This window comes from Orycteropus afer, unplaced genomic scaffold (assembly GCF_000298275.1).
Source record: "Orycteropus afer afer isolate SDZICR_OR568_19922 unplaced genomic scaffold, OryAfe1.0 scaffold00381, whole genome shotgun sequence".
Taxonomy (NCBI): Eukaryota; Metazoa; Chordata; class Mammalia; order Tubulidentata; family Orycteropodidae; genus Orycteropus; species Orycteropus afer.
The window spans coordinates 3,057,552-3,084,104 of NW_006921968.1; the positions used below are offsets into that span (position 1 = coordinate 3,057,552).

The 26,553-nt window shown below is 52.5% G+C and overlaps 1 protein-coding gene across 1 annotated transcript in view; it reads right to left on the reverse strand.

Moving 5' to 3' along the window:
- Positions 1-26,553, reverse strand: part of NSUN2 (NOP2/Sun RNA methyltransferase 2) — a 54,732-nt gene that overhangs the window by 24,532 nt on the left and 3,647 nt on the right. The window contains exons 4-10 of the mRNA XM_007953262.1: positions 17,872-17,977; positions 13,249-13,320; positions 11,796-11,880; positions 9,234-9,426; positions 6,741-6,815; positions 5,133-5,263; positions 633-706 (exon numbers count right to left, since the gene is read on the reverse strand). Coding sequence (XP_007951453.1) covers positions 633-706; positions 5,133-5,263; positions 6,741-6,815; positions 9,234-9,426; positions 11,796-11,880; positions 13,249-13,320; positions 17,872-17,977 — 736 coding nt within the window. The remainder of the gene's footprint in view (positions 1-632; positions 707-5,132; positions 5,264-6,740; positions 6,816-9,233; positions 9,427-11,795; positions 11,881-13,248; positions 13,321-17,871; positions 17,978-26,553) is intronic.

Genomic DNA, 26,553 nt, shown 5'->3' on the forward strand with positions numbered 1-26,553 from the left:
AGTTCCACTCTGTCCTCTAGGGGCGCTGTGGGTCAGAATGGACTCCATGGCAGTGGGTGTGGTTTGGGCTTTGCTTCTGTGAAGACTGACAGCCTGGGAGACCCTGTGGGCAGTTCCACTCTGTCCTCTAGGGGCGCTGTGGGTCGGAATGGACTCCAGGCAGTGAGTGTGGTTTGGGCTTTGCTTCTGTGAAGACTGACAGCAGACCCTGTGGGCGGTTCCACTCTGTCCTCTAGGGGCGTTGTGGGTCAGAATGGACTCCAGGGCAGTGGGTGTGGTTTGGGTTTTGCTTCCGTGAAGACTGACAGCCTTGGAGACACTGTGGGCAGTTCCACTCTCCCCTAGGGGCGCTGTGAGTTGGAATGGCTCCATGGCAATGGGTGAGGTTTTTGCATTTGTGGCGAGGGTGTGGAAGTGACTAACGAGGCTGGTTTCTACATGCAAAATTAAATCAAGAAAACTTCCTATTTTCAGAGAAATCTTACTAGCATCCCACTCTTTGCCATTAAACAAAATTTGGAAACTCAGTCTGAACTAAATAAGCAAACGTAGCATTCTGCAAGCCTTACGGTCTGTAAGAATTAAAACAAGCTTTGAGAGTTTTCCTGGGGTGAAGTCCCCTGGGAAGTCACCTTCCAGTGTGAGAGTCCAGGCATCCACTTCAGGCCCGACAGCTCCGAGGACACGTCCACCAGCTCCAAGGCACCTTGGAAGCAAAGACACAGAAACCGCCACTGACAAGGGACTGACAGGACAGCTTGCGGACACCACACTGAGAGATTCCCACCACAGCGACACCCGAGGAGGCAGGCCCGTCAACGCCAGCCTGTGGGACGTGGGGTGATTAGGGTGGTCTGAGACGCTGGGACGCCACCACCCATGATCCACTCAGGAAGGCTTTGGAGAGCCTGGGAGCTCCTCGAGCCAGGCCTCGGCGCCTGCCCACTGCCTCATGCCCACAGCACACGGAGCAGTGCAGGCTTTATGCCTTTGTTTCCAGCAAACGTCACAGCATCATGTTGCTGTTGCTGTTACGTGCCGTCGGATTGGCCCCAACTCATAGCGACCCCTCCTTGGGTTTCCGAGGCAGTATCGCTATGAAAGTAGATTGCCCCATCTTCCTTCTGAAGAGTGGTTTGGTGGGTTGGAACTAGCAGCCTTCTGGTTAGCGGTCAAATGCCTTAGGCACCATGCTACCAGAGCTCCCTTGTTTCCAGCAAACATCACAGCATCACAGAGGGTGTTTCAAATGAACTATGCACAACCGTACATGTTTCCTTTTTGGCCCAACACCCTCTCTGGCACTGTCCCTCAGGACACACCCAGTCCTACCACAGATCAATGCAAGACAAGATCACGACAGGGAAACTCCTAAACTGGTTGCCACCCGGCAACTGCAACACAGATCCAACAGCCTCCCAGACAAAGCTCCACGGAGAGCCCAGAACACGCACTATCACAAGACGACAAGGGGCTCCCGGGCAGGCGCAGACCAGCAAGACAGTCGCCACAGCCGTGCTTTCTTGATGGAGCCCATCCAGGAGGCCAGGAGCGCAGAGCTGGGCCAGGCTGGCTGACCGAGCAGCACCTGCGAGCACCACCATCCACGCGGATCCGTCCTTCCTCCGGCTAAGCTTCCGAGTGCAGGCAGTGGGGACCTACCCTCAGACCACCAGGCCCGGCACAGCACAGATGCAATCTAGGCCAACGCCTAGGACGGTCACCGCTAACTGTGCACTGAGGGTTGAGGGTTAGGGCCCACAACATGGGATCAAGCCACCAGTCAGAAAGAGGGGTGCTGCACGGACAGCCAGACATCCGCCCACAGCACAGTAACTGCCCGCAGGGGCAAGCTGGACACTCGCCAACAAGCCGGACGCCCGCCTGCAGGACGTAACTGAAGAGCCAGTCTACGCAAACAATGTACTGCCTGGAACCCGTGCCGGCCCTGTCCCGCAGTGCAAAGGCTGAGATGTGGGACGTTAAGTCAGAGCAGCAAGTGAGGTTGAGATGCTCTTGGTCAAAACCCATCAGTGGGCTCTGAGATCTGTGCGTGCGGCAGGAAAGGGGGCGTCACCACAGGCCGTCTGCTCAGCTCCAGGCCACACTCAGGTCCTCAGGCTCCTGCCTCTGCGGGAGAGGGCTTACCACCCAGCTTGTGACGGGACAGCAAGCTTCCTTAAGAAAGTCCTCGCCATACAACTACTTGGCCCATCATAGAACCTGTCACTGGGAGGGGGCTCCGCCTCCCACCTGCCCCTATTTACACGTCCTTCCCGAGGGGGTGTTCTACCTCCACTTGCCCCTCCACTCACTCTGCCTTTCCTGGAGAGTGGGGGCCACCACGTGGCAGGAAATATCAAATGCACAAAACGAAGCCAAGCAGCCAAGATAGGCCCATTACGGCCCCCACAGAAAAGATAGCTCCCCCAAGGAAAGACAGCGCCCCCCGGCACGGCCCTGCAGAGACAGCACCCCCTGGCACGGCCCAGGAGACACAGCGCCCCCCGGCACGGTCCAGCAGAGACAGCGCCCCCCGGCATGGCCCTGCAGAGATAGCACCCCCTGGCACGGCCCAGGAGAGTGCTCCAGAGCCCACAGGGAGTGGACACCCTTGGTCCAGTCAGTGACCAGCAACCAGGCACAGACGGAGCACACAGCTACATCCTGTGTTTCAGAGCTGTGGGCAGGCGGTGGCCAGGGCTCAAGGCACCTGGGAGCCTACTTGGGTACAGTTCTCAGCTCTGGCAGACCGGGAGGAACCCATTGTTCCACCCTCTGACCCAGGACACATGCAGGTGTCATTTTATTCTGGTTAAATTTACCACTAAACAATGTCCCCACAGTCCCCGTCATCTGCCTCTTAGAGTACACCACCACCAAAACCATGATCATAACCACCCCAGCCAGCGCCATTCAGAAACCCCACCTTTGTGTAGGCCAACTAAGGGCAGCCCATGTTGGAGACATGGAGGGTCCAGTTCCAGACCGCAATCAAGCAAGCGTCACAGGAAGGCAAGTCCCGTGAACTTCTGGTCTCCCAGCGCAGACAGAAGTTCTGTACACACCACACGGTGGTCTGTTAACAGTGCAATGACTTTATGGAAAAGCTTAAAATACTGTGAGAATGACAGTATTCTGAGAGCGTGCTTTTGGAAAACCGGTGCCGGCCGGTTTGATGCATGACTGCCACAAACCTGCAATCTGTCCAAAAGGAGCCGCCTGCAGAGTACAAGCAAAGCAAGGTGTCCCTGTGCAGGAAGAGAAAGTGACCACAAGACACCAGGTTCAAGTCCAGGGCCCCCAAAGGGTATGAGCAGAGGGCATACGCCCTGGGCATGGGGGGGGGGGTGCAGCAGCTCTGGCCCAGGAAACACCCAGGCCGCCTACTTCTCTCGCTCCTTGTCTTTCTCCCTCTGTTTCTCTCTCTCTCTCTCTCTCTCACACACACACACACACACACACACACACAGATTTCTAGCCTGGAAACGCAAAAGTTTCTCCTTCATTTTACAGAGAGCATGATGGGAACATTAACATTTCAGTGACAGGTCAAGTGGGAAACATTATTTGACATTACAATAGTATGACCAGTGGTGTAGTGGTTAAGGATGCCTGTCAACTTGGCTGGGCCTGGCTGAGCGGCTGGGCAGCGGGAGGCGGGGATTCCGCAGGCTGAGACTGGTCACCAGCTGCGTGGTGGCATCTCCTGGAACAGCTGAGGAGCTGCCTTAGGGACGTGGGCTGCTTCCCGTGCACAAGAAGCTTCGGAAAGGCCTGGAGCTTTTGGCACGCTTAGGCCCTGCACGTAGCCCAGTCAGTCAGCAGCCTGCCACGGCGCCTGCCATGTGGCTTGGTAATTTGGGGACTGTGCTATGTTACCCATCAACCCTGGGCTTGGCAGCCTCCGCAGCCAGCAGCTGTCTGAGTGAAGAGAAGCCTCCAGCTCCAGTGGGCTGGGAGCAGGAGGCAGAGCGGAAGCCCAAGGTCGAGAGGCCTTCACCAGCCCCTAGAGCTGTCACTGTGAGCTCAGAGTTGTAGGGTCCTAAACTGTAAGAGAATAAACTCCTGTTTGTTCAAACCATCCACCTGCTGTATGTCTGATGGAGCTTCACTGTGGTTGTTATGTGCCATCAAGTCACAATGCAGCCTCTCACAGCTGGAGGAACAAGGTGTGTGAAGGTCCTCTCAACTTCTGCAAGTGAAGTGCCTGATGTGGCCCTTCTAGCCACTGTCCCCGGTTTTCTATGTACTGTAAATCCTACTACCCATGCCTGTTTAGGGTGCTGTGGTAGTGAAGGTGTCAACTTGGCTGGGCAGCTGGTAGTAGTTATTGCCCATGAGGACTGTAATCGGCTCTGTGGTGGAATCTGCCCTGCACAACTCAGCAGCTGCTTTTACTCCTGACTGTTAGAGTCATCCACTGGGATATTGCTGTTGGAGCAGCACAGGTGGGCTATATCTCGAGACCTGTTTGGCTGGAGGGGGTAACTCAAATCACCACCCTTGGCTTCCAAGGGCATACATAGGAATCTCCTGGGAAAGTTCACGCTCCCTCTTGCTCTGGTTCTGTGTTTTGGCTCATTGTCATCTCACTCCTGGATGTGGGACAGCAGCCGTCATCTGATCTGCTGACTGAGGTTCATCAAACCCTGAGAACTGGGAGGATCCTCCAGACCTACTTACAGACCTGGGACTTGACAGCCTGCCAGCTTCCCAGCCTCCACCACTACATGAGACAATCCCTTAGGGGTCTGTGAACTCTATGAGGCATTACAGTGAAACACAGAACGCTAAAATGGGGGAGATTACTGAGAGGAGGAGGAAGAGGAGTTACTGTCTGAAATGATGGGGTGGCATGGTAGTTTGGACATTTGGGACATCTTTAACCTCTGCCTCATGGGGACCGGCCTTGTGCTGATCTTTCTGAGAGAAATTCTTCAAGCACCTTCAAAGCCCAGATGCCTAGTGATTAAGAACACCGCAGACATGTGCTACAGGCAGGGTCTCATCAGCAATCTCCCGTTTGAGGCCTGGAGTCAGTCCCAGGAACGGGTCTAGTGAGTACACGCCACACAGATAAACCCTGCTGCCGAGCACGTGCTCCGGGACGCGGTCACCACCAGGCCTACCTTCACTCTTCTCCAGGAGAGATGCTATGACGGCTTCGTCCTCGATGGGGTTCAGGGAACAGGTGGAGTACACCATGCGGCCACCCTCGGCGAGCTGCTCGGCGCCTCGTGTTGCAATCCGCAGCTGCAGGCTAAGGAGCAGACCTGAGGCTACCACAGACTGACCACGGGCACGCTGGGTTTCAGAAACACGTACTGGCCCACCACGCCATCCACTTATTGTGTCAGGACAGACTTATGCAACAGCCTACTCTAGGTCAAATGACCAACTGAAAAATAAGGAACCCTTTAGGGTTTCTAAGTGAACTTACACAGGGGCCTGGTGGCACAAGCAGTGAAGCGCCTAGCTGCTAATCGAAAGGTCAGCGGTTCCAACTAACCCGCAGTCTCACAGAAGAAAGCCTGGCAGTCCACGTCCATAAGGATTACAGTACCGAAACCTGGGAGGCAGTGCTGCTCTAGGGCAGGGGGCTGCTACGGGGGGAGCTTGATGGACGGCAACTGGTACCGGAGGAAGGGACAGCAGTGCGCTTCATGCCAACAACGTGGTGACCTTGCTGCTGTTGTTGTCGGGTGCTGGGGACTTGGCCCACAGACCGCACGCTGCCCAGGCCTGCCATCTTCACAATCACTGCCATGCCTGAGCCCATGTCCCAGCCACTGTGTCCACATAACGACATTAATAAAAGCTGCTGATAACACCTTTTCACTATGCTGTTAATCTTCCACAACGTGTCAACAAGCAAAACACTGACCTGACAACAAACACCAAACAGTAAACGGATCTCACCACAAACACCAAGCTACCAACGAGCCAGCAAACACAGTAAACAGAGCTCACTATAAACACCGAGCTGACGAACCAACACCAAACAGTAAATGGATCTCACTACTAACTGCAGTTACCAAGCCCTAAGCCTCCAGACGTGTACAAGCACGTGCCCTTTGTCCTCATGCAATTCGTTTCCCTTCACATATTCTAAGCACCCTGACCTCACTGCTGTCCCACAGAGCCCCACACTGCAGGAAGGGCAAGCGTTCGCCAGTCCCTACCCCTGCGGCTGCAGGTGCTGACGGTCAGCGTGCTTCACGCACATCAGGGCCACAATCCACCCCGAACGGTGAACGATGCTGCCTGCTCCAAGGCACCTCACCACCCTGCCGTGGAGTCGATTCCAACTCACAGCAGCCCCTAAGGGGCAGAGTAGGGCCGCCCCGGGCGGCTTTTAGGAGCAGACAGCCTCATCTTTCCCTCATGGAGCAGCTGGGGGATTTAAACCGCCGACCTTTTGGTTAGTAGTCGAGTGCTTTAACCACTGTGCCACCAGAGCGCCTTCACAAAGGGGTCCGGGATCATTTTATGCAGAAATATGTTTGAAATGTTACAAGAACTTTTTATAAAAGGCACTTTTAAGGTATGTATATCTGACACACACGTTATCCTACCGCCCTGACGGGCTCTAAGGTAACTGCTGACACACAACAGGAACCAACTCTGCAGGAAGGAGAACCCACACGCACAGAGGCTGAGGCAAGCCCCGCACCCCGGGCACGAGGCTCCCATCTCAGCCAGGAAGGCCCACTCACCCTTCCGGGCACCGCACTCACCCGTGCAGCTGCAAGCTGTTCAGCGTTGTCCACTTCTTCCAGACATCAATGTTCTTCCTCATCGTGCCGTCCCCGCTGGAAAGAGGTATTTAAGAATTTTAAACTCTGTATAAGCAGAAGATTCTGGCTTCAGACAGGTCAAGTCCAAGCTCAGCTCCCAACATGAGACACCCAATGAGCAAAGCTCCCCGGTTCTCACCAACTGCATCTCTCCCAGCCTGTGCCAGGACCCTCAAACCACTGTGCTCACTAAGCACACCTGAGCTTTCCCTCCAACAGGGAGACAAGAGACCCGGGTGGGGAACTTCACTCAGCACATGAACTGACTCATCTGCTCCCGTCTGCGAAAAGCACTGGCCATGCCCAGTCGCAGAGCTGGGCTGGAACCGCGAGTCAACAGTCAACGTCTGGAGCCTGCCATCGCGAACTCGGCCAAGCACACGCGGTGTTCTCGTCAGAGCTCAAAGACCAACGACCAACTTGCATTCCTAAGGAGCTTCCCACAGCACGGCCCATTAAGCCCACTTCGTTCCTTCATCTGGCTTTTCCTCCACATCCCAGTTAAACATCTGCCATCTTCTACCTTTGCTTGATGGAAATCACTTCCACGCAAATCTGACAGACTCCGTTCGTTCATTTTTCTGTCCATCTCAACTTCCACCTGTCAAGTTTTCCATGTGTAATTACTGACCTTTGCTGGTTTTCTCTACAAAGTTTCACCTTGGTAGTCTAGTTGCCAACATCCTTGAGGTAAAGGTTATAGGAAGGAAGTCCGGTAGCACAGTGGCCAAGGCATCTGACTGCTGACCTGAAGGTTGGTGGCCCAGACTCACCAGCCACCCTGCAGAAGCAAGACTGGGCAATCTCCATGAAGATTTACCTCCTCGAAACCCAGCAGGGGTTTCTATGAGTCGGAATCAAGTCGATGGCAGTGGGTTTGGTTTTTTAATCTTCAGAGGAGCAGACTGTCAGGTAGTTCTCCCACGGACCGAGCAGCAGGTTTGAACTGCTAACCTTCTGTTAGCAGCCTGGTGCTCCACCGCCACACCACCATGGCACCTTCTGGCTTCTATGGTGGCGGCTTAAAATGCACACGATTCTGAGGAACCTCTCAGCTTGTGACTTACAACGTCCCTTCATTTTCAAACTGACACAAAAACAAGTTATGCTCCTGACAGAAAGAAAACAGGTATGGGAAGCACCAACTGGAAGAAGACCAGACAACTAGAGTCCAGACAGAAGGACTGTGCTTGTGACATAGTTCAGTTTTCACATCAAGGAGAACATCTTCCAGTATTTTAGAATCCAGCCACACTCGCTGCTACCAGCTACACTTTTCAAACTCGGATCTGCCCCCAGCAGTTCCCTCTGCCACCTGTTCAACCTGGAACTGTTCCACTACGGTCAAGCAGACTCCAGCACCAGGCTGGGGAGCCAGGACTGACCGCGGCTGCCCCAGGTGCCAGGACTGAAGGCCTGCGGCAGTGTTCCAGGGTCCTGGTCTCAGCAAACTCGGCTCCCAGGAACATGCCCCAGCCCCCACGGCGACTTTTCACATCACTCCTTTAGACTTCTGCAGCATCCTTGGTATGTTTCCATTCTGAAAATGTGTTCAGTCACAGCATGGAATTCTGCAACAGGTGAAGCATGGGGAAAGGTACAGAGACGACACAGACACATGGCTGTGCACATGTGAACACCCGCACACGCTTCTGTGTGCAACAGCACCACTGAGGCCTCCACCGAGGGCACTGGGGGGAGCGAACCGCCTGCACTCAACGGCTCACCCGGTGGTTGGCAGTTCAAACCCAGCGATTCCTCTGGCAGACAGTATGCCTGTGGAAAGACCTCAGGCAGGAAAACTCTATGGGCCAGCTGTACCCTGTAACACGGAGCACTGACAGCAGCTACCGGTTCCCAGCTTGTCATGAAAGCCCAGTTCTGGGGCAGAGGTGCACTCACACCCATCAGGAGGACACAGACAAGGACTCAGACGGTGACAACTGTGATTCTGGGACAGAGGCCCCCACGCTCGCGGGGGGGTCAGATACAAGTACTCACAGAAGCAGCCCACTCACACGTGTCATGAGCACGCACGATTCCACTGGCTTCTTGAGGTTGCTGACACCCCTCGTGGCACCGCGTCACTGTGTCCCATGCCTCTTGTATCCTCTGTCACTAGATCTATCCCCACGGTCTGCGTGTTCACCTGTCTTCTGATTCAGGCTCACGGTGCCTCTTTCCCATGCCCACTGCTGCCACCAAGACCACACTACAGGACGTACGTGTCCACCCCAAGTAAACTCCCACATGGGCTCAGATAACCTGACTGACACACGCCTGCAGGGCAAAGTCCACAGGAGATATGTGTCCATCCTGGATGGGACCTCCCTGGGCTCAGGTGTCCAGATGACACACACCTGCGGGGCATGTTACACAAGATGTCTGTGACCCCCCTGGATGGGCCCTCCCTGGTGGGCACAGCTCACGCACCTGCAGGGCACGTCACACAGGATGCGGTCGTAGAAGAGTGCCTCCTTCCGCCCGCCCACGTCCATGTGCAGCCGGGGGATGCTGGACGCGTCGTGGTTGACCACCATGACGCAGGGGCTGCTCAGCCGCTTGGCTTGATGCACTAGCAGGTAGCAGCGCCTGTTGTCCACGTCGTTCGCGATGACAAACCCCTCTGCAAACGTGAAAACGTGACATCAGAGGAAAGGCAGCCCACGTGTACCATTTCTGACAAACCCCCCTGTGAACGTGAAAACATGACGTCAGAGGAAAGGCCGCCCATGTGCACCATTTCCTGCAGGAAAAGTCCACCAGACTGGCAGTGCAATGCAGTAACTTACACCCCACTGAGGCTTTGCACTCGAGTGCTGCTAGAAACATGGGGGGCCCAGAGAGGGGCCGAGAGGCTCGGCAGCTCAGGGACGTGTGCAATTTCAAACCCTCATGACCCGTTTGATTGAGTATTCTAGTTCACCACGTTCCGCTCAGGGCATTGAACTGGCTCCGCCTGGTTTAGTCATGGCCGACAAAGCAAAATCTGAACACATCCAGAACTTGTAACAACTAGGACAGGACAATCAAGACTGAACACCTCCCTCTGAGGAAACACGGGCCCCACGCGCGTTGCAAAGCCAACACATCGCTCCGCTGGCCGAGCTGGAAAGAGCGGGGCCAAACCCAAGATGGGGCTGTGAGTGTGTGTCGCCCCAGTCTGGGCAATGACGTCCCTGCCCCCTCCCCTGTGGCTCCAACCCAGGATTTCTCCCGTTTATCCCTCTGTTTCACCGAGTTGTAGAAACTCAGGTCTGTTCCAATTTCACCTTGTTGCTGTGATTGAACTGGGAAGAACGGTTCGAAGCCCTGGTTCCAATGAAGGTCCCTGGGCAGAGCAAACAGCTTGGGCTCTACTGCAAGGTTGGCGGTTCAAAGCTACCCCCGAGGCTCTGCGGAAGGAAGTCCTGGGGGTCCGCCTCCTAAGTCACGGCCACAAAGACTGTGTGGAGCCAAGTTTTGCTACCACGCACGGGGCAGTCAGGGTCGACTCCTCAGCCGTGGTCTGGCTTCGTGTTCCAACTGGCCGGCCAGAAAGGGCTCTCCTGTTAGAAATGCCTACTAACGACAAGGCAGAGAGATGACAGGGTGCGGGGCCCTACCCCGGCCCCCGAACCAGATTCATGGCTGGACCAGGCGCCTGATCTCCTCAGCTGCTTCCCAGTGGCCTCTGCTCTGTGCCCAGGAAGAACACCTGCCAGAAAACTCATCAGTGCCCCCCCTTGTCACACGCTCCTCTCACCTCAGGAGCCAGGCAAAGGCGTGGATGACCAGTGTGGGAGCCCCTAGAGGCACAGCAAGCGTGGGCCCCTTCTGCTGACTCACTCATTGGAGTGAACAGGACCAAAGAGGTGGGGAGACCCGGGAAAGCTGGCCTCCACCAATCAGCTCAGCAGAAGGCAGCCCATGGCTCCCTGCTCGCGGGGCGTCTGCCCGGACACGTGACCCGTGGTGGGGGAGGCAGTGCTGCCCTGGCCCATCAGGGCCCTGACGGCCACTCCAGAAAAAGTGGTTCCAAACGGGAGTCGAGAGGTCTGCTCAGAAGAAGGGAACAGAGCAGACGGGCCTCAGACACACAGCCGAGGAGCTGGTCCCCTCAGACAGCAGTGCAGCTGTGCTAACACCAAAAGCAAGCAACAAGATAAACGCCGACAACAGGACGAGCCTCACCAGTCACCACAAGCAGCGTGTGGCTTTCACCTCAGAATTCCACAAAGGGGAGATTACAGAAACAGTGTGAGCACTAACAGCAGCACGCCACTCCCTGCAAACACCTTCCACTGCCTCCTGTTGCTGTCCCTGCCCACTCCCACCCCCGACAACCAGTGGATGTGGTATCTACTGAGGACAGCGGGTTTGGAGCCCTGGCCTCCAGGTGACATCGCTGCCCACTCCCACCCCCAGCAGCCAGTGGATGTAGTATCTACTAAAGACAGCAGGTTTGGAGCCCTGGCGTCCAGGTGACATCACTGCCCACTCCCAGCCCCGATGGCCAGTGGTATCTACTGAAGATAGCGGGTTTGAAGCCCTGGCCTCCAGGTGACGTCGCTGCCCATTCACACCCCCGACAACAGTGGATGTGGTATCTACTGAAGATAGCGGGTTTGGAGCCCTGGCCTCCTGGTGACGTCGTTGCCCGCTCCCAGCCCCACGTGCCAGTATGCTATCTACTGAAGGTGGTGGTTGGAGCCCTGGCGTCAGACCACAGTTCTAGTGAACACCCTCACTGTCCGCACAAGCCATGACCAGGCCAAAGAAAGGACAGCAAGCTGAAACTGTGGATGATGTAAACTCTTCGACCATTTGCTGTACAGAAACCACACATGACCTTAAAACAAAGCCTCGAGAGTCACAGACATGCAGCTCTGAGCACAGCAGACGGGGGCACCGGAGACATCGAGACCCAGTGGCACAGCCTGCAGCAGGGTCCTGCCCCCCACGGCACCCACCAAGGTCACCTTCTCCCTCCTGGAATGCAAGCTCCACGCCTACCTGGGAAAGGGATGCTCATGTCAGCGTGCAGCATCTCAATTAGCTGGGCCGTCTTTGATCCGGGGGCCGCACACATGTCCAAAATCTAAGGGCAGAACCAGAAGACGTCCAGGTTTCACGTCAACAAGTCAAAGGTGCCAATTTCACGTAAAACAATTTCACCAGTCGTTCTAGCATTCTGACTTCCATCCCAAGATCTAAATACATTTCTTTACAGACTAAATCCACAGAGTGATCAATCTTGCTTCAAGACAGACACACAACGGGGACTCCATGACATGTGACTGTCCTGTGAACTCAGTGACAAAGATGGGGTCTCCAGAGACCAACCCTAGAAGCAGGAACAGCAACACAGCCAGAGATGACCGAGCAGAGACACCAATCACACAGGATGACAGCCTCAGCTAGGCCCCTCAGCGCTCCCCCTTCAGGCCAGCTACTCAGCATCTCTGCCTCTACTTCCTGACCATCCGGCCCCAGAGGGCACATGGACGAGGAGATGAACTAACATATGCACAGGGTGCAGACGACACCAGCACCCAACACACTGATGGTACTCGCTCACTAGGACTGGCTACTCTGAGTATCAACGTGACCCACCAAGATCCCCGAGGCTCAGCTGTACCTTACCAAACAAAACCAAGCTTCAGAAAAGCAGCCAACCATAGGAAATGCCAAAGTGAAAACAGTACTGGGAGAGTCTAAAATGATTTGCTATTTTAGCAAAGGAAAAAAAAAAAAAAAGAGGCCTGGTGGCACATTGGTTGAAGCACTCACTTCTAATCAAAATGTCCATGGTTCAAAACCACCAGCTTGTCCTCAGGAGAAAGATAAGGCAGCCTGCTTCTGTAAAGACTCAAACCAAAAAATCAAACTCACAGCTGCTGAGTCAGATTCAAGTCATAGCAACCCCTCCTTGGGTTTCTGAGGCAGTATCACTACAGAAGTAGATTGCCCCATCTTCCTTCCAAGGAGTGGCTGGTGGGTTTGAACCGCCAGCCTTCTGATTAGCAGTCAGGTGCCTTAGGCAGTATGCTACAAGAGCTCCTATCTGTCTTCTAGGGGTGCTGTAATTGACTCCACGGCAGTGGGTGTGGTTTGGGCTTTGCTTCTGTGAAGACTGACAGCCTTGGAGACCCTGTGGGCAGTTCCACTCTGTCCTCTAGGGGCGCTGTGGGTCGGAATGGACTCCACGGCAGTGGGTGTGGTCTGGGCTTTGCTTCTGTGAAGACTGACAGCCTTGGAGACCCTGTGGGCAGTTCCACTCTGTCCTCTAGGGGCGCTGTGGGTCAGAATAGACTCAATGGCGATAGATTCATTGTTGCCAAAGTGCAAAGGAAAATATAAAAAAGGATTGACTGATTATACTACCGCACCAAGGTGTCACCACTCAGACCCCGCAGGCGCAGTACGGCCCGCACCCGGTCCACCTGCGCCTCGCCTGCCACGATACCTTGTGATGCGGCTGCACGCGGAGCAACAGTGGTGGAATCATGCTCACGGCTTCTTGCCGGCTGATGTTTCCCTGAGGAGAGAGAAAGGAATCAGCAGCCGGGCTGAGATGGACAAGTTAAAGTTGGCACTATTTCAAACAGGACAGAGAAAGCAAGCACGTGGTCCTCTATAAGCTAGGACAGATCAGCACCATCACAGACTCCAGGTCAGGAAGCACCGCAGAGCGGCCCTACAGGATAAAATGGGAGCCAGCGAGAGGCGGAGAGGCAGGGCTGGCTGAGAGAGAGGTCTTGCCCCCCACGCAGGAGTCCTGTGTTTGCTTTGCCACCAAGGCACCGCACACAGTCCCCACCCATCCGTCTGCCGACGCCCGAGTGGTGCTGTGATGCCAGACAGGTTTCTGCGGCACCTCCGGACTGACACGGGCTGGGAAGAAAAGGCTGGCCGTGGAGACCAGCCAGAAACCCCATGGGCCACACAGTCCCAACACGCAGCCAGAAACAGCGCGGGACTGGGCAGCGCTTCCTCCTGCCGTGCGTTCAGTCTTGTCAGTCACGCACCAGCACCCGGCTGCAGCATCAAACATCCTGACGCGACGCCGTGCCTTACACCTGGAGTTTCGAGTTCACACGGCACGGCCCCTCCACCTGATGAAGCCAGGGCTGCTGACACCTGCGGTACCAGCAGGCATCGAATCCAGCACAGGGGAGCAAGCTTGCAAAGAACATTCCCCCTCCGCGCCAAAACCGTCATCGCTACTTCCTCGTCCTCACAAACAAACGCCCACTTCCTATTGGCCAGAGTGGCCATTCCAAGCGCTCAACCGCTCCCCTCTTGTTCTTACAATCAACGGGGACTGGTTAAGCAATCGGCAACCGAAACATCGGCGGCTCACACCCACCGGCTGCTCCATGCACGATGTGGCCGCCTGCTTCCGCAGAGGTGACTGAGATGGAAACCCCGTAAGGCACTTGTGCTGTCCTGCAGGGTCACTAGAAGTGGGGATCAACTCAACAGCAGCGGGTTCAGGAGCACATCACCGTACAAGCAGGGGTGTCAGAGCAGCGGGTGCACGGGGATCCGGTCGGTGGCAGAGGTCCAGCAGCTTGTTGCTATGAGAGCGTGACTCAGCGGCAGCGGGTTCCGTAGCCATCCCGTCACTGTAAACGGGGGACAACTTGGCGGTGGGTCTGGTAGCTCGTCACTGTCTCAACGGTCCTGCAGCTCTGATGGGCAACAGTGTCTTCTAAGAGGCACAACTGCCAAGTCAGACAGAACTGGGCCGGGGGTCCCAGCACTCGGTGCCATCACAACCCTGTTCTCACGGCTTTGAAGCTGAGCCCTTCAAACAGCAGCAGCTGTGAAACGTGGGGCTCCCGGAGGTTCTGGCCCAGGAATTCCAGCCGCATCTGTGTGCCTGGGCAGCGGTGCAGGGAAACACTCCCATCCTCTGCACCTGGTTTCCAAATCCACAGACAAGACTTTTCCATCCCCCCCGCCAGCAGCATGTCTGAGAGCACCGTGTGCTCTCCCCTGGCCACGGACTCCAGGTTCCAGTACTGCGGACAGGATTGCACGGAGCCTGCCTCTGGCTCGTCACCACTGGAGAGCTTCTGCAGCAGCTGGGTAACCCAGAGTGTGTCCCTGTCACCTCAGGACAGCTTCCACCACGGATTCCTCAGCCCCCCTCCACTGTCAACAGCACGCACCCCTCTCCTCCACCTGGCAGTGCCAACACAAGGTGCTTCTGACAGCCAAGTGCGTCACACCCCCACCGCGCTGTTACCACTCTGATCTGACTGCATCCTGGCCAGCCACCTAAGCCAGAAGGCCCACAAGCCCAGGGCAGGGCTTCCCTACCACGAAGGACAGGGAAGGCAAACAGAGCTCAGCGTAACAGGCTCCCTGTATCAGCACAGAAGCCCACTGGCAGCAAACAGCCTGTGGGCCAAGCAGAAACTACAACTGACATGAAAATTTCTAAATGGGCGACAGCTTTAGGAAAGGAACCAGGTTGTTGTTGTTAGGTGCCGTCAAGTCATTTCTGACTCATAGCAACCCCATGCACAGCAGAAGGAAACACCGCCCAATCCCACGCCCGCTCCATGATCACTGCTATACTTGAGCCCATTGGCGCAGCCACCATGTAAATCCAATCCATCTCGTTGAAGGCTTTCCCCTCTTTCGTCGACCCTCCACCTTACCAACCATGGCATCCTTCTCCAGGGAATGATCCCCTCTGACGACATGACCAAAGTAGGTGAGACAAAGTCTGGCCATTCTCGCTTCCAAAGAGCATTTCTGGTACACTTCCTCCAGGACAGATCTGTTAGTTCTTTTAGCAGTCCACGGTACTTTCAGCATTCTTCACCAGCACCACAACTCAAAAGCATCAACTCTTCTTTGGTCTTCCTTATTCATTGTCCAGCTCTCACATGCATACAAAGCAACTGGAAATATGGCTTGTGTCAGGCGCACCTTAGTCCTCAAGGAGACATCCTTGCTCCTCAGCACTTGAAACAGTTCCTTTGCAGCCGACCTGCCCAGTGCTGCACGTCGTCTAATGTCCTGACCGCTGCTTTCATTGGCATTGATTACAGAACCAAACAAAGTGAATTCTTTGACAACCTCAATCTTTTCTCCATTTATCGTGATGCTGCTTATTGATCCAGTTGTGAGAATTTTTGTCTTCTTTATATTGAGATGTAATCCATACTGTAGACTATAGTCTTCAATCTTCATCAGTAAGTGCCTCAAGTCATCCTCACTTTCAGCAAGCAAAGTTGTGTTGTCAGCGTATCATAGGTTGTTAATGATTCTTTCTCTAATCCTGATGCCACGTTTTTCTTCATATAGTCCAGCGTCTCAGATTATTTGCTCAGCATATAGATTGAATTAAGTATGGTGAAAGGATACAACCCTGACACACTCCCTTCCTGATTTTAAACCATGTAGTGTCCCCTTGTTCCGTTCGAACAACAGCCTCTTGGTCAAGGTACAGGTTCCTCATGAGTGCAATCAAGTGTTCCCATTCTTCTCAATGTTATCCATAATTTGTCATGATCCACACAATCAAATGCCTCTGCATATTCAATAAAACACAAGTAACCATCTTTCCGGAACCAGGTAAGCACTGTAATCCTGTGAAATGGGCCTAAGAGGCTCCTTCCTTGTCTTAGTCTAGAAGCTGAAACCTGTGCACCACAGGTGGTCCCGCGGGCATGTGAAATAATGGTGCCATAGCTTCCTGGACCAAGGTCACACGCACAGCAGCCCAGAAGACAGCCTGAGAGGTGGGTGGTGGCCTGTGGGGGCACCACAGTCTGGTCTACTGCTTGGGCAACAACAGCTGTGTTTCCCTTCTCTCCTCTGAGGAAGACCTTGTCGGGGTAGGCTGATCTCGTTTGTCTTCTAACCACGCACAGACAACGGAAAATCCACCTTTCCTGCCACTTGCGCTTCCCAACCAGAGAAGACACAGCCACATGCTGCCTTTTGTTTCACCTATCCTCAAGCAAACAAGCATCCTCTCCGTGGCTGACTGGGCACCAGGATTTCTATATTTTTCTGTTTTGTTTGTTTTGCACATGAGAACAGCCCAAGCCTTCACCCGGTGCTGCCTAGTGCCCTGGGTGAAGGAGGGATGTGACACATCAGCTAAGCGTCCCTCGGGCACTCACCCACGCTGCTGGCCCTGAGGTCAACGTTCATGAGTCAACAACACAGCAAGGTGCTTTAAAGAGACACAGATCACACAGGGTCAAGTGTGACAAGCTAACAAAAACGTGACGCGAGGCTCACAGGAACAAACGCTGTGTCCCCCTGGAGCACCAGTTCAAGACTTGTGCTTGTGCATCGGCAGGGACTCTGCAGAGCGTAACTCCCACAGGCGACAGAGTCGGCTGTGTTCTCACGGCAAGTGGTCTCTGCAGCGGGCTCTCGGTCAGGAAGTAAATGCCTGAGCTCGGCTTCTAGACTAGCACCGTCAGGTGGCAAGCGCTGTTCACCCTCACCCACAGATGACAGGAGAACACTTAGTACATGCTACTCTTTAACAAACGCTAGGAGCTCTGGTAGCATACTGCCTAAGGCACTTGACTGCTAACCAGAAGGCTGGCGGTTCAAACCCACCAGCCACTCCTTGGAAGGAAGGTTGGGCAATCCTACTTCCATAGTGATACTGCCTCGGAAATGCAAGGAGGGGTCGCTATGAGTCGGGGCTGACTCGACGGCAAATAACAACAACAACAACAAGATCTAAAGTGTTAGTTTTAACATGCAGCAGACCCAATAAAATGTCTCTTTTTACCAAGTCTCTAAAATTACAATTCTACACAGGGGCTGGTTATAAACCAGTAAAAGCCTCCTTTAACTTCAGTGGTTCAAATGTCAAAAAAATGAAATCAACAATGATGATGACATTTCTACTAAATTCCATGATTCTACAAGCTGGACGAAAGGACATTTGTAAACCATCAGAGACGGACATCACATAAGCATAGGCGTGCTCCCAGCGTGCCTACCTGACTGCTCTCCTTGACAAGTGTAATGAAAACATCCCCCCCAGACATCTTGCCAGTACAGCTCCCAAGAAACAAACAGATCCAAGCTGTCAACTTACAGACTCGGTCTCGCTAACCAGGAACTGGTGAAACTTTTCCAACTGTGGGGATTTCCTCAAGATTTTCCGACTCAGGTTGGTGTGCCACGCAAGCTCTTCAGGATACCTGGTCAGAAAGAGGGCAGGTAACAGTCCCTGGTCAGAAGGAGGGCAGAGTAACAACACAGCAGCCACCTTTCACTGCTCGCGCTTCACAGCCTCCCACACACGCAGATTCCGTCAGTGCCACCTGTGCCCATCCCTGCTGCTGTCAAGGCCAGCTCTCGGGGACATTAACAGGGCACAGGCAGCCTGGTGATGGCTCCATCAGGCCTGTCAAAACCCGGATGGCCACAGGGGTTACAGGAGATACACACAGGGTTACCAAAGATACTTACGGTGCAACACACGATCCATGACTATGGGAAACCTGCGATGCACAGTGACGTCACATGATGCACAGTGATGTCACACGATATAGACGAGGGACAAGGACACAGTGACATCACGTGATACACAGAGATGTCACGTGATACAGACACAGCGACATCATGCAACGCAGACACCGCGACGTCACACGATCCAGACACGGCGACGTCACGCAATGCAGACAAGGGACCTAGGACACAGCGACATTGCGAGACGCAGACACAGTGATGTCGCATGATGAAGACAAGGGACCTTGGACACGGCGAAACCACACGACGCACAATGACCTCGGAGACACACACAGTGACATCATGGGATCCAGACACAGGAGTTCTGCGATACACAGTGGTGTCACATGGCCCGTGGATTAGAAGACATCTCCCTCATGCTACAAGGACCATTAAGGCCAACGGCGGAATGCTGGAGCCCATGGGGAACGTACAGCCCCCCGCTGTCACCACGTAAATCAGCGATGGCACAGAGGCCATCAGGAAACGGGCCCAACAGTGTCTGGAAGGACAGATTGCACAGAAGCACAAATCAGCAGGGCAGTGTCTTTCTAACTTCTGGGGCCTCAGACCCCTTTGCTCAGAACTGAGGAAAGAAGGAACCGGAGGCAAGGATGTCCGGGACCCATGTGAGTGGTGGCAAAGAGCGGGCTCCTGCTGTTATGCTGGTCCACTAAGGTTCATCAGGACGCCCAAGCAGATATCACTTCAAAGAAAGCCTCCATCCTGCAGAGCTACAGGGTCGACAAACATTTGATAGGAATTTCTAAGCCCTATACACATGCACTATTTCAAAACCAAGTCAACGCAGTCACATGCTGAAATGCTTTAAACAACAGTGTGTCAGGAGCCACAGCCAATGTACACCCAGCCCGTGTGACTGACACAGGCCTGAGAGCAGGGACGGATGCTATGGCTGTGAACAGACATGAACTTTCCACAAATGCCACCTGGGACAAGGAAGGCAGAATTGTGTCAACACGCCGGACCACAGTAACCTGTATCTCAGAGTGAGGCCAGCTGCCACATCTGTAAGCAGACATGAACTTTGCACAGATACTGCCTACAACCAGGAAGGCTGGGCTGCGTCAACACGCTGGCCCGTGCGCTGACCTGTGTCAAGCCAGTGCACTAACGCAGCACACGCACGCCAGGCTCAATGACATGCCAGCTGGGCGTCCTGTGATAAAGCCCCTGCCCTGAGCACACCGGCAAGTCTTATCACAAGCTCCACCTGGCAAGGCCACGACACAGTCTTCTGGCATCAGAGGTGGACACGGCCCAGCCCTCTGCAGCATAGTAAATGACAGAGGGTGGCTTTTCTAGCCATAAGTCTTTGTGAACTCTGGTGGAATTTGCTGTGAGCAACTGAGTAGCTCCTAATTGTTAAAGGTATCCTGGAGTTTATCTCTGTGGGGAGCAGCACAAACTAAACTTCTGGGAAGTTCTCTCTCTCAGGGGTATACAGAATTCTGATGCTGGGATTGATTAGTTTGCCACTCTGCCAGGCTCAAAAGGAGCCCTCCAAGAGGCAGAAGGAGTCTCTCACTGCCAGCTGAGTGACGCGAGAGACGCGCACCACTGAGAGACCTCGAGAGACGCGCACCACTGAGAGAGACCTCAAGAGACGCGCACCACTGAGAGAGACCTCGAGAGATGCACACCACTGAGAGAGAGAGAGAGACACCGGGAGACTCACTGGGAGAGAGACTGAAAGAGACTGTCGGCTGAGAGACAGCGGGCTGAGAGAGACTAAGCATGTTCCTGAACCTGAATTGTAGCCTCGTGCTTCCCTAATAAACCCCATGATCTGTGAGCTCTGTGTGGCCACTGCAGCCAATTATCGAACCCAGAAGAGAGGTGGTGGGTGCTGCAGGAGGAACGGCTGGTGTCAGGGTTGGTGAAAGGGCTGGAGGGAGGCAGCATGTCTGGCCTCTCAGGAATAGGCCTTGGGCTACTGATGGTGATTCTGTCTTCCTCTTGTGGGGTTAGAGGACGTCAGAAGATGTGGTTTCCCTGCCCCTTTGGCACCCTCCTTGTCCTGGATGGCATCTGCATAAAGTTCACATCTGCAAACAGAAGATGATAGCAACAAAGATGCAACGAGAACGTCTGGAAAGCCGATTTGCTTAGAGACTGAGTGAGGGGTCTGACAGAAACAAACTCAGGCGGGAAGGCGGGAAGGTGCTGCTCGGCAGTGCTCGGTGTCCAGCGTACCAGAGAGGCGTTTCTGACAAAGGGTGAAGACTCCTGCTGAGCCCGTTCCCAGCACGATCCCGATGTCCCCGCTGCAAAGAGGCTGAGCCTGTTCGTGCCATGCTCCCAACATCCCCCGCTGGGAATTCTCTTGCTGAGCCCACTCCCGCCACGCTCCCAACGTCCCTGGTGTTTAACTCTGCTCCCCACACCGTGTTCCCTCCTCAGTGTTTAACCTGCTTCTAACAACAGAACCAATATAAAACCAGGTGAAAAGACAGTGTCACACATTTTGTGACTGCAGTGAGCTAAAATGAGACGGATGCATGCAAATCTGGCCTTGGCCTTGCATATGGTGGTCAGCATAATCCACCAACTCACCGCAGCCTTGGTGGCACTGACCAGCCCAAGGACTATTTTACAGAGGCAAATACTCCTGCTTATACCACGGACTGCCTAAAAAACCTGTCCTGGAAGAAGTACCGCAGAGTGCTCCTTAGATGTGAGAATGGCCAGACTTCATCTCTTTTGCTTTGCCCATGCTATCAGAAGGAACCAGAGGCCGGAGAAGAACATCACACTTGGGAAAGTAGAAAAAGTCAGTCCTCAACAAGGTGGATTGACAGTGGCTGCAATGACGGGCTCAAGCATAGCAAAGGTGGTGAGGCTGGCAGAGGACCGGGCAATGTTTCCTCCTGTTGTGTGCGTGGGGTCACCAGGAGTCAGAGCCAACCCAACAGCACCAACCACAACAACACACAGCCCGCACCGGGCTGTGCCCAAGAATAGCAAGTCATGTGTGTTACTGCCACACCAAATCACAACAGCACGAGCGCAAGCAGGCGTGCCATTCAGAGGGACTCCACATGGACGACCTTTCATTTCCCCAAACAGGCATTCTACATAGAACACGCATGAGCATCCCGTGTGCCTCACAGGCTGACTGCCGTGCAGCCACATGTAAGTGAGCACAACACTGGAACTTGACTGCGAGTGTCGTTAACTTGTGAATAAAGACAGACAGGCATTTCAAACAAACAGCACAGAGACTGACAGCGGAAGGACGGAAGAATGCCGTGTCCACAGGTCCAGGGCCAAGTTCGCCCTCGGGGAGCCAGCAACCTTCCCCTTTCAACAATCTCAAGGAGTCATGTTTAACCTGGAGCAAGAGCCTTCTAAAAAAGAAGGAAAAAAAGCCCTATTTGCCCTGTTTGAAAATCTGTCATGACTTTTGAGGACAAATCCTCACTGGGAGCCTCTCTCCTGCTGCCATTCTGGGGCCAACTCTGTGTCCGGGGAGGCCAGCTGAGTGTGTCCGGGGAGGCCAGCTGAGTGTGTCCGGGGAGGCCAGCTCAGTGTTTCTGCTCTGCGGCTGAACCAATATGTCCTCTCTGGCAGCAATGCAGTCCCTCCTCTGACCCTGGAGCTGGGTCAGGCCTGACACAGTAAAGGGAACAGCCTGCCCAAGACCGCAGACACCAGCTGAACTCGGGGGTCCTCAAGACACCCTCCCTTCTGGCTGGCAGACAATGGTCCTCTAAGTGTCTATGTATGATCTGAATTCCCAGGTGTATAGTAGAGCTGACAAGAGACAAGCTTGTGGTCACTTCTTGGTCACAGCGAGCTAACCAGAGGGACCAAGCAATTGAACTTTTGGGCTTGGAACCACAGTCGCAGGGGACATCAAGCTCAATGGCACAACATACTACACAAAACGTTGTTCCACCTCCTACTTTGGCGAGTAGCAATTGGGATCTTAAAAGCTAGCAAGCAGCCATCGAGATGCAACGATGGATCTCTCCTCATCCAAAGCAAAGAAGAATGAAGAAAACCAAAGATTCATGGCAAGAACTGGTCCTAACGACTGGTACACCATGCAATCCGCAGCCTCTATGACTATCAGACCAGAACTAGATGGTGCCTGGCTATCACTGTCAACCACTCAGAGGAGGAACTATGTAGGAGATCCTGGATAGAGAGGGAGAACAATGTGGAACAAAACTCAAAACCATTTGGAAAAAACAAAAAGGGGACCAGGTTTGCTGATCTGATAGAGCCCGGTGGAACCATTGAGAACCCTAGCTGCCCTTCAGGTCTTGAATTGAACCCACACCTGTGGCTTCCAGCCAAGCCAAAGACAGGCATAGGAGTTGAACATTTACCTGAGGGAGATACTCTTTGGAGAGAACAATCATGGCAGAAAGAAGGGCTGTCTGTGTACAGGGAGACAGCTCAGGAGGCAGGGGTGCATGGAGGGATGGACACAGGGAAGAGGTGACTGTCAGGAGGAAGTGGGAGGGGAGCTGATGCATTGTGGTGAATTGTGGTCAATGTCATGAGACAAAGTGTATGCGAACCACTGTATGGAAAGTGAACGTGCTCTGTAAATTTTCACCCGAATCACAATTAAAAAAAAAAAAAAAGACACTCTCCTTTCTGACATGCTATCTACAAACCCAAGGGTTTCCCAATGTGTCTGATACAGTGTGGAAAGATGAACCCCTCAGGGTAAAAGGCACTCAAAATACAACTGGAGAACAGCTACCTCCTCAAAGTAGAGTTGACAAGCTTTCAGGACCTTCATTTGCTTATGTGGTACAACTCAAAATGGGAAGAAACAGTTGCAAACATCTATTAATAATCGGAACATGAAATGGATGAAATATAAATCTAAGAAAACTGGAAGTTGTCAAAAATGAAATGGAACATATAAAGATCGATATCCTAGGCATTAGCAAGCTGAAATGGACTGGTTTTGGCCATTTTGAATCAGACAAACATATGATCTACTATGCTAGGAGTGTCGAATTAAAGCAAAAGGGAGTGGCATTCATCATCACAAAGGATGTTTCGAGATCTGTCCTGAAGTACAATGCTGTTGGTCATAGGATAATATCTACAAGGAAGACCAATTAATACAACTATTATTCAAATTCACGCACCAACCACCAAAGTCAAAGACGAAGAAACTGAAAATTTATGCAGTCAGAAACTGACCAAACATGCAACCAAGATGTACTGATTACTACTGGTGACTGGAATGTGAAAAGTGGAAACAAAGAATTATCAGTAGTTTGAAAATATGGCCCTGATGGTAAAAATGACGCCAGAGATAGAATTTTGCCAAGACCAACGACTTATTTGCTAGAAATATCCTTTTTTCAACAACATAAACAGCAAGTATACACGAGGACCTCAACAGATGGAAAACACAGGAATCAGATGACTATGCCTATGGAAAGAGGACATGGAGAAGCCCGATACCTTCAAACCAAAACAAGGCCAGGAGCTGACTGTGCAATGCATCAATCGTTCATACTGAAGCTGAAGAAAACTAACACAAGTCCAGAAGAATCAAAGTACACTCCTGAGTATATCCCACCTGAATTTAGAAACCATCTCAAGAATAAATAAACACTAATAACTAAAGACCAGATGAAGTGTGGTGTAACATCAAGGATATCATATATGAAGGAACCAAAAGCATTTAAAACATTGGAAAGAAAGACCAAAATGGTGTCAGAAGAGACTCTGAAACTTGCCCTTGGATGGCAAGTAGCTAAAGCAAATGGAAGAAATGACAAGATAATAGAGCTGAAAAGAAGATTTCAAAGAGCAGCTCCAAAGTCAATTATTATAATGAAATATGCAAAGACCCGGAGTTAGAGAACCAAAATGCATTAACACGCTCGGCATTTCTCAAGCTCAAAGAACCAAAGAACCAAAGAAAGAATTCAAGCCTCAAGTTGCAATATTGAAAGATTCTATGGGCAAAATACTGAATGAAGCAGGAAACATCAAAAGAAGATGGAAGGAATACAGTCATTGTATCAAAAAGAACTGGTCGATGTTCATTCAGTTGAGGAGGTGGCGTGGGATCAATCAATGGTACTAAAGGAAAAGTCCAAGCTGCACTGAAGGAATTGGCAAAAAACAAGGGTCTGAGAATTGATGGAATACCCAGAGATATTTCAACAATAGATACACTTCTCTATGCCAAGAAATCTGGCAGACAGCTTCTGCCCAACTAACCAGAAGAGATCCATATTTGTACCCATTACAAAGAAAGGTGATCCCACAGAATGTGGAAATTATCTAACAATACCAATATGACACTCAAGTAAAATCTTCCTGAATTCAAAAATAGCTGCAGCAGTGTACTGACAGGGAACTTCCAGAAATGCAAGCTGGATTCAGAAGAGGATGTGGAGCAAGGGATATTACTGCTGATGTCACATGGATCTTGGCTGAAAACAGAATGCACCACTAAAATGTTTACCTATTTTATTAACGAGACAAAGGCATTCGACTATGTGGATTGCGACAAATCATGGGTAATGCTGACAAGAACAGCAATTCTAGAACACTTAGCTGTGTTCACACGGAACTGGGACGCACCCAAGAATCAGTCCTTCAACGAAAACAAGGGGATACTTCATGCTTTATGATCAGGAAGGGTGAGCTCAGGGCTGCATCCTTTCACTTATTCAATCTGTATGTTGAGTAAACAATCCAAGAAGCTGGACTGTACGAACAAGTACACGGCCTAAGGATTAGAGGGACGCCCATTAACCTGTGATACACTGATGACACAACCTTGGTTGCTGAAAGTTACAATGACTTGAAGCACTTACTGATGAAGATTAAAGCCTACAGTCTGCAGTACAGATTACACCTCAACATAAAAGAAAACAAAAATCCTCACAACTGGACCAATAAACAGCATCAGGATAAATGGAGAAAAGAATGAAATTATGAGGGATTTCATTTTACTTGGATCCACAATCAACACACATGGAAGCAGCAATCAAGAAATGAAACAGTATATCGTATTGGGCAAATCTATTGCAAAGACTTTCTAAGTGTTAAAAAGCAAAGATGTTACTTTAAGGACTAAGGTGCACCTGACCCAAACCATGGTATTTTCATTGGCCTCTCATGCATGTGAAGGTCGACAATTCATGGAGAAGACTGAAGAAACGCCTTTGAATTACGGTGTCGCTGAAAGATCTGAATACACCATGGACAGCCAGAAGGAACAAATCTGTGTTGAAAGGACAGCCAGAGTTCACCTCAGAAGCGAGGATGGAGAGACTTTCTCTCACATACCTTCCATGTTACGAGGAGGCACCAGTCCTCAGAGCAGGACATCATGCTCGATAACGTAGGGACCAGCCCAGTGGCTCCAACGATGGGCTGAAGTATCGCGATGGCTATGAGGGTGGCAGGACCGATTAGCTCCGTGCTGCTGCGCACAGGATCACTGTGAGTCAGAGCCTACTCCACGGAACCTAACGACTCCACTGCCTGAGTGCTGGCTGCAGGCGCAAGGGTCTCTCAGGCTGCCCTCACTTCTACTTGGTGGCTCCCACAATTCCCTCAGGCCTGATAATTCGTTACAAATCAAAGAACCCAGTAAAGCACTAAACTTAGACTCTTATTGCAACGAAAAGGATGCAGACGAAGAGACGTGTGGGGCCAGGTCTGGTAGGGTTCTCAATGTCCCAGGTCTATCACCAACCAGGAAGCCCATGGAACTTTCATGTCCAGAGCTTCGACTGAGGCCTCACTTAAAAAAAAAAAAAAGTTGCCACAGTGTCAACTCCAACTCATGGCAACCTCACGCGCATTACAGGACTGAGCTCCATAGCGTGTGCAAGGATGGATTTTTCAAAAGTAGACTGGCAGGCCTTTCTTCCCAGGTGCCTGTGGATGGACCTGAAAGCCTCCAACCTTCCAGTCAGCAGCCAGGCGTGCCCTCCCACCCCCCGAGATTCCTCACGAGCAGAAAGCCTTTGGAGCCCTCCACAGGTCCTAGAGGTTGGAACTGACTGGATGGCAGAGGACAACAGTGAGGAACAATAACCCCAATACTCTGGAAACCCGAAAGGCTGTCTCAGGAACTGAGAACAAAAGCCAAACCGTTTTAGTAAAGTTAATGGCAAATCCGACACCAAGGTCAGACCGGCAAACAAGTAAATCAACTACCCTTAATTAACGAGAGCCTGGCCTCGGTTAGTAGTCACCGTTGTTGTCGTCAGTTCCCATGGAGTCAATTCTGACTCCACGA